The sequence below is a fragment of the Pithys albifrons genome, chromosome 3 (genome assembly GCF_047495875.1).
Source record: "Pithys albifrons albifrons isolate INPA30051 chromosome 3, PitAlb_v1, whole genome shotgun sequence".
In the NCBI taxonomy this organism is placed as follows: Eukaryota; Metazoa; Chordata; class Aves; order Passeriformes; family Thamnophilidae; genus Pithys; species Pithys albifrons.
In genome coordinates, this window is record NC_092460.1 from 7,763,137 (window position 1) to 7,777,088 (window position 13,952).

General features: G+C 43.3%; 1 protein-coding gene across 3 annotated transcripts in view; it reads right to left on the reverse strand.

Moving 5' to 3' along the window:
• Window positions 1-2,498: 2,498 nt before the first annotated feature.
• The window catches only part of SYNPR (synaptoporin), a 104,259-nt gene continuing 92,805 nt past the window's right edge, over window positions 2,499-13,952 (reverse strand). For all 3 annotated transcript variants that reach the window (XM_071550327.1, XM_071550329.1, XM_071550328.1), the window contains 2 exons: window positions 5,285-5,476; window positions 2,499-4,277 (listed from right to left, as the gene is read on the reverse strand). In XM_071550327.1, the coding sequence (XP_071406428.1) occupies window positions 4,011-4,277; window positions 5,285-5,476 (459 nt within the window). In that variant the 3' untranslated portion in view covers window positions 2,499-4,010. The remainder of the gene's footprint in view (window positions 4,278-5,284; window positions 5,477-13,952) is intronic.

Below are 13,952 nucleotides of genomic sequence, written 5' to 3' on the forward strand. Positions count from 1 at the left end.
ATACAAAGATTTTTTACTCAAATCTATCTTAAAACTAGTAGAACAGGGGACTGAAATGTTTGTGATGTGATATGGCATAATATGAGAAGAATTTTTTCAGAAAAAGATGGAACAGTATGTGACAGTTTTTACTCAGTAGTTCTTTGTCTGTCATATTAACTGTGAAACTGGAGATATTGTCAGGAGTAGACTACAGGGAGGTGCAATGTGTGTTGATGCCACTGCCTCTTTCATCACTACATCAGAGTTTCAGGCAAGAATGATTCAGGCCTACAGCCTGAATTGCTCATTCAATTTGAGAGCATATAAAGATTGGAAATAATCAACCTAATCAGGTCAGGCAATTGCAATATGAATTCAAGCAACAGGAGAACAAACTTTCTCCAAGTCCTGGTCATCATCAAGGCTCTGTTATGGGCAGCTCAATGGCCACAGTGAAGGAGATTTGATCAGTCATCAGGAAAAATATCATACAGAAAAAAACCCCAAACCCACCAAGACAGGGCAGAGCCCTGTGGGCTGGGTTTGTACCTGAACTCATCCTTGTCTCCTTGATGTGCTGGGCAGGGAGTGACGCAGAATGCAGAGCCACTGGCACCCAGACACCCTCCCTGCCCTCTGCAGCACCTTCCCACAGGCAGGACACTGCAGCTCTGAAAAGTGCATCCGCTCCCCAGTCCAGAGCAATAGAGAAACCCCAAACCAGCAGATGAGTGTGCCTCTTTCTTGGCCTCCAAGGCACCTGAAGAGGAAGTTCTGTGCTTCCATCTCCCCAGCGGCACTCACAGAGGTACCTGCCTCTCCTCTGCAGCTTTACACTTGATAATGCAGACGTGCTCCCATTCTTGGTAGCTGAGAAATGGGCTATAAAGAGAAACACATTGGAAAACAGGAGGGACAGCACAGAAGATCAAGGAACATGGTTTTTTTCCCAGGCTGACCTAGTTATTTAACTAACTGGCAGAGATACTCACTAATGATGAAGTGGGAAAGCAATCAGGCTGCCAGCAGCAGTTTCACAGAGGATGCTCAAGTTTACTTAGCTATTTGAAACCTAGGTAACATCAAACACAGTCTTTTTCATCTGCTGCTCAAGGCTTTGCTATACAGTCACTATCCCCAGTTCAAATAAACTTCCAATATCTCAACAACTGCAAAAGGATGTGGTAAGACTTGAATCCAGAGGAACACGGAGGAAACATTCAGACACATTTTCTTACATAACACAGACAAGTTTCTGTTTTCATTTTTGCTACTGCCATACCATATTAATCTGAGAAGCTATAGATGAAGAGATTTTTCTTTTCTTCTAATTCAGAGTGAAGACTACAGTCCTCAAAGGGTAGCAACCAGCTCAACTGTTCTGCATGGCAGCAAGGAGCTGATGTACCTATGAAGATCTGGCCAACCTGGTAAAGCAAAGGGCAAGTCTTTCATGTAAACATGTTGTCTTTTGCCAAGTCTTCCATGAGCTCTGCCCTTCATGAGAAAAACTTAGTTCTGAAGTTACACAAACAGTACCCAAAATAAGACATAATCCCAATTCTGTTCCATTCTGTTTCCCATCTTGTATTAGAAACTGCCCTTCCTTCCAGGGCTGTGAATTCCTGAGGGTTTGAAAGCTTCAGTGCCTTTGTTCACACGATGACACAAGAATTTCAGTTTGATCATAATGCTGGAATAAATTGAAGCAAAACTTATTTCCAACACTTGGCATTGGATAGATAAGTTTGGCAATAGGACTCTGCTGATCTGGGTGGAAAAGTGCGTGAAGTGAAAGCCACTTGACACAAAAAAACCTCTCTGTTTCTGGAGAGGCTTAGATAAATGAGCTTTGGATATTCCTGAACAACAAATACCAAGGGAATTTAAAAGAACGACAATTTAAAAACTGAGTAAAAACAGGGGGCATGAAGAGCTCACACCCATCCCACCCCCTGCCACACACAGAGATTTCACTTTCTCCTGACTTGCCTATATCTAAAGTTTTTGCAAACTTTAAAGGAAAAAACCAACCAACCAACAAATGCCTAAAATCCAAACCAAAACCCCAAACAAAAGAACGGAGACTCAAAATAAAACTTTTCATTTACCCAGAAAATTGTATTTTGCTGTCAGTTGGAATATAAGGACATTTAGATATTCCAGTTTGTCTTCTTTACAACTCAAACATGACTTTCCAGCAACTCACAGAACTGGGATAGTTAGCACAGTGCCAGGCTAATCCAGCTGACGGGGGGAAAAGATGTAAAGAGGCAGGCAGGTATTAAACTGCACAGTTTTAATGTTTTTTAAAACTTGTGATACTGACCTTTAATAACAGGTGTCTGTAGAAGTGTCGTACTCCACTGTACATTAAAACAGTCTTCATAAAAGTGTTGGGAAACAGTAAGAATATGACCAATAAGGTCAGGTACAGGAATAGTTATTTTTCTTTAATAGATGTCTTTGTTATTTTGCAGTGACATTTCAATATTAACATACTCTGAAAACATGCATTGTATGCAATAACTTTATTAGGGTCAAATAGATATCACAATATAGATTCATCCACCGAGTAGCCATAAATTGGTTACAACAATCATAGAAGAGACTAAGCTGTTTTAAGCTAAGATGCTTTCAACATTACAGCTCATACAATAAGATTATATACTGATACACTTTGATCTAGAAATGCAGATGATCAGTTTGATTAGTATATTGTGCTTCAGGCTTTTGTTTGTGTCAACGCATCCCATATGACATAGTGAGGGAGGGTTGAATTTCCCAGGGAGGAATCCAAACAGGCTACAAGTCTGGCTCTGTCTATTTTAGGATGAGTTCCTCTGAGCCTGGGTTATTTGGTCAATCCAGTTACATTCTCCAGTAGCACCAAGCTAGCGCTCAGAGCAGCGACCTAACAGAGGGATATCTAACAACCTCAAAACAGCACAGACAGAAGGGTTTTCTTATAAGAGGGCATAAAGAAATATTTATGCTTTGTAAGGTCACAGCAATACATGCGGTTTTCATGTTGCTGTATCAAGCAACAGAGCATTTTCACATGGTTTTGTATACTGATATCTGCACCTCTGTTATCTTAGTTAAATAAATACCTTTGTAAACATATAACACAGTTACTTGGTCCTTATTCTCCACAGCTCACGTTAAAAGATTCACAAAACATCCATAGAAATAGTGATTTATAGAATGAATACTTAGCTGAGTTAAATGGAATAAACATTGGTCAGGTACCATATATACTACTGAATGCCATTTCAAGGAAAAACAGTTTAGTTACAAAGCATTCAGAACTTGGGTAAGCCATATATTCAACTCTGCAAAATATATAAAAGATGCATACTTCTTTTAAACAGACATTTAACAAAATGTAGTGGCAGAAGTCGAGAAGTTCCATTTACACAGTCCAGACATTTGGTAGTATGAAACTGCTTATCCATGCACTAAATTACGGATGGATGACTCAGTCAACTGAAATAATAATAAAATCTTCTGAAACAAAAAATTATAACCAAAACAAATGCTCTGAAGAGCCACAGACAGGCAGTTTTGAAAATTTAGGTGCAATGTTACATGCATGGATATACAGAATAATCTGTAGAAATCATAGTAAAACACTTCCGTTTTTCACCAAAATGCAGAAGGAAATTCAATTATATTATGCATATTAAATACTACAGACTTGAGGCTACAAAATGCTTCTACCATCTTGACACATACAAAACTACCATAAAGTTATCTCTACAGTATGTACTACAACACTGGCTCCAGGTCACCACCTGTGAGGAGCACATCCCCTGTGTCTGGCTAGTCAGGGAGAAAAGGCCAACTCCAGCCCACCAGCCACCTCCCATCTGCTGCAGAAGATGGGCTTAGACCTTCAATCGAGATTAATCACTGTGTTGTAGTATTAATTTATGTAGAACCCTTAAAAATCTGGCGCCACTGAAACTTGAGACCTGTTAAACTCTCTACATGTGAGGGATGCAAGAGCTTGTGCTGTGTGAACCCTAAATTTGATTAGCGAAGGAGGTTGGCCCGCTCTGGCCGTAGCTCTGGGACTGGCCATATTCACCCACCTGGCCATAGGAGCCTGGCTGGTTGTAGCCACCAGCTGGCCCGTAGCTGTCTTGGTTGTAGCCACCTTGGTTGTAGCCACTGGGCTGCTTCTCCATGGTGTCGGCAGCGTGCCGCTGGCCCGAGGAATGCCAGCCCGTCTCCTTAAACACAAACCAAATGTTGCCTGCCCAGAGGATAAAGTTCAAGTAGCCAAAGACCTGGGTGGGGAGAAAAGGAGCTTGTCACCAGCAGTCATGGTCTCACAGCCCAATCTAACATCATGGACTGGTTCTGGGAGAAGTCAAAGCTTCTCCCAGTTCATCTTTCTCAAGGACAAGTGAAAATGGCCTCAAATTGTACCAGGGGAGGTTCAGTTTGGATATTAGAAAAAAATCTCTTCACTGAAACAGTGGCCAAGCACAGAACAGGCTGTCCAGGGAAGTGGTGGAGTCACTATCCCCCAAGGTATGTGTAGATGTGGCACCTGGGGACACGGCTTAGTGCTGGACTTGGCAGTGGTGGGTTCTTAATGACCTTAGAGATCTTTTCCAACCTAAATGATTCTGTGATTCTCCCAAAACCTTCTGGAAATTTTCTCAGCTTTGGAGCAAACCTCCAAATTCACCTACCTTAGCTATAGCTCACAATGTGACTGCTTTCCTCTTTGTTTCCAAAAAAGGTTGATTTTTTAGGCTAAAATATTTTTTTGTTTGAAAACATAATCTAGTTTAAAGAAACTGTGGAAAGATGAATTTGAAAGAAACTAATTAACAAGAGAGATGTTAATTGGTCATCCAGCCTGGAGGGGTTTTTTTGTGGGTTGTTTTTTTTTCTTCTTCCTAAATATTCTGAAGACCAATTTTATGTTGCTTTTTTGAGGATTTTTAAAGGCCTCTGTAAGGCACAAAACATTTTCTTCCTAAAGGAGCACACAGACTCCTTTTAAAAAGTGTGGTAGCGAGCAAGTCAAAAGCAGAGAGGCCAACCAATGCACTTGGGCAGACACTCTGCTTTCTCCCCATCCCAACCCTGCACACTCATCCCTCTGCTGCTCCACGGCAGAGCTGTGGTGAGTCACAGCCTGCCTTTCCCCGCAGCAAGACTGCACTTCCAATTAAATCATGTCAGATAAGTGGTTTACACCAGCTCATTTAGGTCAATACATGGGTAAAAGATGAAAATACATTGCAAGGCAAGGGGAAGAGAAACAATCAAAGTCACTTACAACCGAAGTGTTGAGGCTTGACATAACAGGGCTGCGAACAGGCAAGCATTTGTTGGACTGCTGTTTGCAGGCAGACATCAGCAGCAGCACCTCGTCTGGGTCAGTCGCAACCTTTACATCTGACAGTCCTTTAGCCCAAGCAGATGAGCTCACTAGCCACAAGAACGAGAAGACCACTGTCACAATGAAATCCTAAAAGACAAATTAGTTAGAAGCATTATACTGGTGTGTCCTTTGGGAAGGAAAAAAAAGAATTAAAAAACACCAGAAAACTGAAAGCTTGCGTCAGAGGAGAGGGAAACCAAGAGCTTGTTGCTTAGTTGGGAGGTTGTGTTACTATCATCACCAACAGAGCTGATTTTCATGAGTGCTTGACATGCCTAATGGGGCAAAGCCCTTTGGCTGACATTTGCATCTCTGACCTTGAAGCCATATTTCCACAAACATGTGGACAGTTTCCAGGATGCCCAGTTGCCTTGAAATTGTGGCTGCTCACAGCACCTGGATGATGAATTGTGATCCATTACAAATATACACACCTGTAAAGGAGCTGGGGCCTGTAGGCTGGGCCTTGCCCTGGGTGCTCCTACAGACAGTCAGGGTTGGTTTCCAATAGGAACTGTTTCTAACTCAGGGAGCACCTGAAACTGGCTAATCCTCAGCTACCAGATAAGAGTTTTCTCACCAGCCACAGGTAAGGCAAATGTCTCTGTTGCAGAAGCCATGCAGCCACTAATTACCATGAGAGAGCAAATAAACAGGAAGACTTGCCAAGCAAAGACTCCTCAACTCCTCTCCAGCCAGTAAAGCATTTGCTCCTAATTTCCATCCATGTGAAAAGAGAGGAGAAGGTACGGTGGTTCCTTGAGGATCCAGCACCTCTAAGCAGCTCTGCTCTGATGCACCATGCTCACTTTGCCCTCAAAAGACTCTTAGGAGCATGCACAGGCATAAACTTCTCCTTAGCCAGAACAAGTGGCCAAGTGACACTGTTGTTGTGTGGGTTTGGGGGGAAAGGAGGGAGGAGGTGTGATTTTTCAAGCTTTCTTGTGTCTTGCTAAAACAGAAGAGCCTTTCTGCTGTCATATTTCATCCCATCTGTCAGCCCACAACAGATGGCAGAGGTGCCAAAGTCTAACATACCACTAACTGCATCGCTGCGTCTTGATATCCCACCTCCCATGGGGCTGCTTCCCCTTCCCCCTGGCAAAGTAAGGGTGTGCATGGAAGGAAGGGAAAACACTCATTAAGAACACAGTGCTTCAGGTTGCTATCCAGAGAAATAAATGATCCCTAGGAAACACCATTCTCATCTTCTACAAGCCTACCTGATATTTGGGAAGGAGCTCTCCAGGGCACTGCGGGGATGGAGGACACGAGTTTCCATCATGATGGAAGAGGCACCAGTCAATAAACATGCCGCAAAAGCAAGCCATGAACAAAGGATGTCTCCGCTCACGCAGATGGGATTAAATTAACTGTGCTTGGATGCTTTCCCAAGGGATACATCCTTCACTTTTAACAATTTGTTTTCTGCAGGCCTATGTCTGCCACCGAGCTTGGAGTTCCTCTGACCTCCTCCATGCTGCCCAAATGGGCTCTCTTGAAGAGCGTGAAGCCCAGGAGCTGACAACTATCTTAACACCCAAAGAGACTCTGTCGGCACAGGCATATAGCCCAGAATAATTTTTCTTCTCAGGGAGATTTCCAGCAAAAGAAATTATTGTATCTTATATGTCTTAGCAGTAACTGAATTAGAAATGGACTCCTAGAAGCAACAGTTCAATTGCAAACCTTTCCTAAAAATTCCAGCTGGTAGAACACCAGATATCTGCTGAGCTGTGGATCATGATGGGAGATGCTCTTTATTTGCTGTGAGGCTTGACCTAACCTCAACCCAGATGCCAAGCCCCCATACAGGTTCTGATTGACACCATGGGGATACAGCAGTTTTGGGGACTACATTTTTTAAATGACAAGCAACGATCTCCCAATGTTACCAAACTTAGAGCCTCTGCAAGCTAAATCCAGCTCTGCAATCAGTGCACTGGCAATGCCAATAAAATAAATGTGTAACAGCAGGTAGAAACTTGAATCAAACAGTGATAAAAACTAATGCAACACAGGAGGTTAAACTTGCTAAAAAGAGAAAAGTCTTAAAAGCAAGCAAAGTTCTTCCAGCAGGTGACAACAGCTGGGTTCAGACCTGCTGTTGAGCTCACAGATCCTGACCTCACACTGGTGAGGTGTTTCTACAACTTGTGGCACAAATGACTGCACCTGCAAGAGCCCTTCACTCTAACTGCTGGTAGCCAATGTCCTGGGCTGCAAGCCCTTCTAGGAACATCCCATGGCACTGTGCAGTTGAGGGGCTGGTCCTAGAGGCACTAAGTATTTCAAGTCATTTCTCAGATCTTGTCTTCTCCATCACACCCCAAGGTCCAGCCTTCTGCTGATTTGCTCTGCTCCACTGCACCAAGGTGTTCACAGGAGCCTAATCCCGCCCTCTCTGCCACTAATTCCCCAATTTCAGAGCAGATCAGAGGCCTGGGGAAAGGGTCCTCATTCCTGGGGTGCAGGATCAGCCCTTGCATAGAGGAACTCCCAAAAACTGTAAAGTCTGGCTGGGTGCAAGAAACACACCAAGCCAAAAGGGAAAGATGGAATAGCGGGACTGGGAGAGGAGACCCTGCAGCCTTGTCTGCCAGCTGGCCAACAGCTGCCCAGAAAAGACAGGACAGGAGCTAATAGAACATCAGGGTTTTTTTCAGCAGGAACTCTCACCAAGGCTACATGGCTGGATTCAGGCTCTTGAAGGATTTGTTCTGCCTCCTCTGCACTATGCAAGGAGCAAAATGCATAATTCCATGATTCTATGACTGGAGTAAACTCACACCTTCCTATTTATTTCGAATCTTCATGAACCTTCAGCTTTGGCTGGAACTTGAACCTCTCTTGTTTTCAAGTAGGTTTGGATTTCTGGCTGAACATTTTCACAGCTCTGGGTGGAACAGAGCTACAAGATAATGACATGCTGAAAATAAAAGTGAATTTCAAGCTAAGCTGTTCTGTGGCTTAATGTCTATCTGGGGAATTTCTCCTTGGTAATTAAGGCCAGAGTGCCTGCATACTAAAACAAATCTTGCATTTCAATGTTTAATATCCCTATAGCATGGATGAGTCTTTTTTTCCTTTGGAACAAAGTAATTTTTGTAGTTGCTCTCTTGAAGTGGTGTCTACAGATCTCTTCAGTGTGTATTGTTGTATGATTACACTACACTCCTAATTGCAAAGTTTCTCTCTCAGATCTCAGCTGAGATACTTTGCTCTGCCTTCAGGTGCCTTTGGGAAGGAGGCAAAATAGGAACATGTAGGGAAAAGCAAAAAACAAAATTTAAAATACACTGAATATCCAAGGAGGGAGTTTTTAAGATCCTGAAGTACATGCAACAACAAACACAAATTCTTGCTGCCTTCTTCAAGTTGAACCTTGTTATTACTGAATTTGCCAAAAATACCTACTTGGAACAATTTATTATATGCTTTAGAATAGAACTGTGCATGCCTTTTCACAGTAACTGAAACACTCCTTTCTATCAAGCTGGCTTTTGCCAAGTGTCCCTCTTTGGAAGAGGCAGTGACTTATAGCCACTTAAGCCTCCTGAGTGCAGTTTTGGATTCCCCACTGTCAAGCACAACCTCACCCAGCCAAAAGCATCTGCAGAAGCTGCTTGTTCACTCAGAAAGGAGATGTGTTTTGTCTGCTCTGAGCGGGTTGCTGGCTTCAGCAGCCCCTGGAGGCTGTGACACACGTGTCCCTGTGTGCACTCTCTGCCCTGCTCTGCCTCCCAGCCAAGTCTGGCAGGATGATCTTGGGCTGTTATGCCTGAAACAGGCAAAACCTCAGCTCTGGCCTGGCTGGGGTGTGTGTGGCATCCCTCCTCCCTTGCCAGCTCTCAGCTGCTGGCTTGTAACTGGCTGCCATGCAGGGCTCATGCTACAAAACCTTTCCATTCAAGAAAACCCTCTTGTACATTGACAGTATCTAAGGGAGCAACTCCTCACATACTGAAGTCCATATATTCTCCCAGCCAGAGCCTGTCTAGCACTGCCAACAGGTTTCATGGCCAGCCACACAAGAGCAGAAGGAGATTTCTTTACCTCAGAAGGGGCAAACCACTCAAGAGAACTGCCTTTCACAGTCACAACCAACCTAAAATTTCAAGAACTACCCCAGCAAGAGCCATAGCCCCAGTCCCAGCCCGGGAAAGCGGCCAACAGCAGATTGCTGCAGGCAGCAAACGCCTTCCTACAGTGGCATTTCAGCTCTTTTCTGGTTTGAATGAGGTCCCACCACAGATTTTCTGCCGAATGAAGCTTTGAAAGAATTATATGCTTCTTGCAATAGTGTAGAGCCTTGCAAGCTTGCTTCTGGCAGGGAAGTGCAGAGTCCTTTGGGAGGCACCAGCATGTACAGCAAGGTCACTCTGGTTTGTGTTTCAAAAAGGAGATGACAACAGCAGGCTGAAACAGCTCTTTGAAATGCAAAGAATTATTCAGATTCTTCCTAATTTAATTTTTTTAATTGCAAGGGATTCAGTCTGGTTTTGTAAACTGCTCTTTATTCTTTTTCTATCTATTTTCTAGAAAGCTGGACAGACGAGAGGAAATACAGCATGTTTAATCAAAGATCTCCAAAGAGCAGACCAGGGTGTACTTAACTCATTCGATCTGCAACATATGTAAAGAACCAAATGCCCTTCTGCTTAATGTGATTATTCACAGGACTCCAGATGCAAAGGAAAGATCTCATCTTCTTAACATATAAGCATCTTTATGCACTGTAAGAATGAGATTATCAAGTAATCACTGTAAAAATGAAATATCTCTTTTCAGGGCTATGTCAGTCACCTTTCTTGGCTAAATAATTTTATGCTTTTATATTAATTGATTGGAATATTAAAGTGATTTACATTTACACATGAAGACATGCATTTTTTCATGGTCAATCTGTAACTTCCCAAAGACAAACCTGAAGGCACGTAGGGTTGTCAGAACAGGGATTTTAAATAGAGCACATAAGGGATAAAGAAACTATGGAAAAAGTAAGAAGTCAGTGATGGGGGCTGATAGACATTGATTTTGACTATTCTTCATTTTCTGAGAGAGATAGAAGCATCCTATCCCTGATCCCCTAAATCTTCAGCTCAGGACTGTTGGATTGGTTACTCTCAGCTTGCAAGCAACTCCAAATATGCAGATCTGAAGCAGAGAACAGAGAGAGGTGATTGGGGTGACAGTCCCAGGGTGCAGCTCATCTCTGTTCTCATTGCAAACCAGCAATGCCTCTCCAGGTATTTAGTGTTACATGAGTGGAAACCAGCTTAGGTTGGTTTGAGAGATGGGGATATACAGAAAATTGGTGGGATTTTGCACATCTCATTCATTAAAATCTAAGTCACCATCTCCAATTAATTTCTTTAAAGTGTTTCTGGCTCTTGAGCACTAATCAGTCATTTGAGAAGCTGCCTTGCACTCGTTGTAACCACTGAGACAAGCTCCCAGCTCCTCGCTGTTCACGCGCATCACGCCGGAGTTTGCAAATGGAATTAAAATCACAGCTGTGGTTTGCAGAGCTCAGAAACACATCACACATATCTATTAGGCATTTAATCCCTGGCAACCTGCTCCCTGTTCCTTTAAAAACTGGGAATCCAAGGTCCTTCCTTAGGTTTACCTATCTGTATGAATCCCCCTAAATGACCTCTCCCAGAGCCAGAGGGAAGCAGAGGGTGTGTATGGCAAGGGCTTGCTGCTGCCAGCCCTGTGGGAAAGGTTAACTCCACCTCCATCATGGATGAATAACACAACTGAGGCCCTGTGAGACCAAAAGGAAGATTTTTATCCCCATAACCTGACAGGCAAAGTTAGGAACAGAAATGGCTCACTGCATAGTGAATAAAACATGCTGGTGCCATCCAAACATCCAGGGAAAGAGTTAATGGCTTTTCCCACTGGAAATATTTCCTTGCCATGATGTCTCACTTCACACTGAACACTAAAATGTTTTTCCACAGTTAAAGCGATGCTTTGCTGAGATATCAGCACATGCAATTCATTTCCCTATATCTGCAGAAACAAGGTAAACTTGAAATATTTGTGATTGAACTTTCCCCTGCAAGTTTCTCATGAGTGGTCATTAAACTGCTCATAATCGTATCTTCTGCACCCAGTCAGGCTGCTGCTCTTTGGTAATGTGTTGATGGTGCTCTGAGTGCCCGTGCAAGGGCTTTTTGAAAATAATACTTAAAAATTTCAAATGAAAGGGTTTTTTTCCTCTCTCCACTTTTCTTGTCACACTCATTTTTTAAATCCTGAAAATTTGTCAGGAGGAAAGGCAGTTCTGAGAGGGTGCTGCTTAAAGGCAGATGTCATCCCAGACTGAGCAAATATCAAGCCAAGAGGAAGTACAAGGCTTAAAACCAGGAGCAGTTTTAACTATGAAATTGTGATCAGGCACTGGAGCAGAAGCATGGATGGATGAGACTATCATCTTCTAACTCTTCACTAAGAGGCAAAACACTGGTAGTCTGGAAATGGTGCCTGATGCACAGATTGTGCCAGGTGATGAAAAGGAGCAAGGGCTGCCCTGCCTCCTGCACCAGCATGTGCTGGGGACTGCTGCTGGACTCAGGCATGCACATAGCACCACAGACTCTGCAGCACTTTTCTTTGGAAGGAACAGTCTCAGGGATGAGACATACTCACACATCTGATCTGATACACGTCAGTTCTGTGCAGCATCTGTCTCGAGCCAGAGGAAACATTGCCTGCCTCCTTCACACAACACGTGACATCCCCTAGGTGGGCACAGCAGCTGTGGGAAGCTGGTTTGCACTCCAAGTTTTCCTTGACCCTTGAATTCCTCTTGGCTTCAGCTGCCACCTTTTTCCTCTGCCCAGGGCTCTTTATTTTCCCTACAATTCCACTGCACAGTGGGACTCACACCTGGTCCCCAGTCAGGCTGTGGTGCTGCAATCATTGCACTGGGCAGTCTCCAGGGAGACTAGCAAGGATGTGTTCCAGGTGAAAAAGGTTCTTTCTTTTTTCTAAAAATACCAAATACAACAGAGCTGGCAGTGCAAAGGAGGTGCTTCAGTGTGTGGCTGGAGCAGATGGGACTTCCCTACTGTCCGGAGTAACCTGACAATAACCCTCAGCCACTTCCCAACACCATTCACCGGCAGGAACTGCTTTTGCTGTAGAGCAAACTCAGAAGCATCTTTATATTCTGAACAAATAAGGTCATTTAGGCTTGGCTTAAAGACTGGGAAATTGCAAAGACAGGCTTGGGTAACAGACACTTGGTTAAATTTAACCTGTAGATTCAATTATAATTCATTGCACAGAACAAATCAAATCAAAGCGACGTTAACGCAGTAGCGGATTTGCTGTGCATCCTGTGACAAACATCACTGCAGCAGCTGTACTGGGAAAATTCTGGGCAAAGGGAGATGGCCACACCATCATCTCACATATTAGTACTACTGTTTCTTACCTTTTTTGTATTGCAACAGAGGATAAGGTGGTTGGTCAAAAGAAAGAATTATCTGCTCCAAGAAAATTAAGACAGCAGAACTCTGCAACTAATTCTTTGATGAGACAGTTGGAAATGAGATATTACTTGATACCAACTGAATCAAGCAGCAGGAAGGCACTTTGTTTATTTACTCTTTCTGTAGGGACCCCTTTATCTTGCCTGTTCTTCCTCTTCTCTGTGAAGATTTTCCCACCTTTCCTCACCATTTTCCTGGAGCGGAAAGGTCTCAACAACCCCCAGATGAAGAGGATTAATTTCCTTTGATATGGAGGGAGAAGTTTTTTGGTAACAATTAGTCACTTTTGAATTATGCAAATTTAAAGAAAACAGCTCACATCTCCTTGCAGCAGGAAAATCTTTCCCTCAAAACCCCACGATTCTAAGTCTACCTTCCTAGTGTTTAATCTTTTGCTGACTGTTACTGTAGTTATTTCCTTTAATCGATTCAGCTTTCCTGTGCTGGTGATTTATTTTTCTTCTTGTTGTATTTTTCTGATATTCTTTACTGGTCGCTTTTATTCTCTTAAGGCACAAGATTCAGCCAAATATCTGGTTTCTGAGAGTCATAAATTTCAGAATTTTTCTGAAATCCAGGAGTAACTCTTTCCTGACATCAGTGCATTATAAACTCCCCACACCTTCCCTTGGAACTGCTCTCTTCACAGCACGACTTCAGAGAAGTACTTTCTCTCCCTTAATGTAATCTTCTCCTTGCAGTCATGAGGAGAGGGTTGACTATGGAAGGGAGACTGTGATGCAGCCCTGCAGCCCATAGATGCAGAGACCTGACCCAACTTCAGCACAGGTGAGGGTCAGCAGACAGCCCTCAGCAGCCCAGCAAGACCACAGGGTGTACCCTGGGGTGTGATACACTGACAGGTAACAGACAGAAGGAACAAAATAGCCCTCACTGGCTTTACAGTCTCAATTTATGAGAAAATAAATGCACCACAGCATTTACTTTTTATCACAAGCCTTCAGAAATCAGTAAAAAGAAAAACAGAGGCACGAACAGCCACAGCTTGATGGGTGCAGACGATGTTAACTGGAAGGTTCAAAAAACAGTGC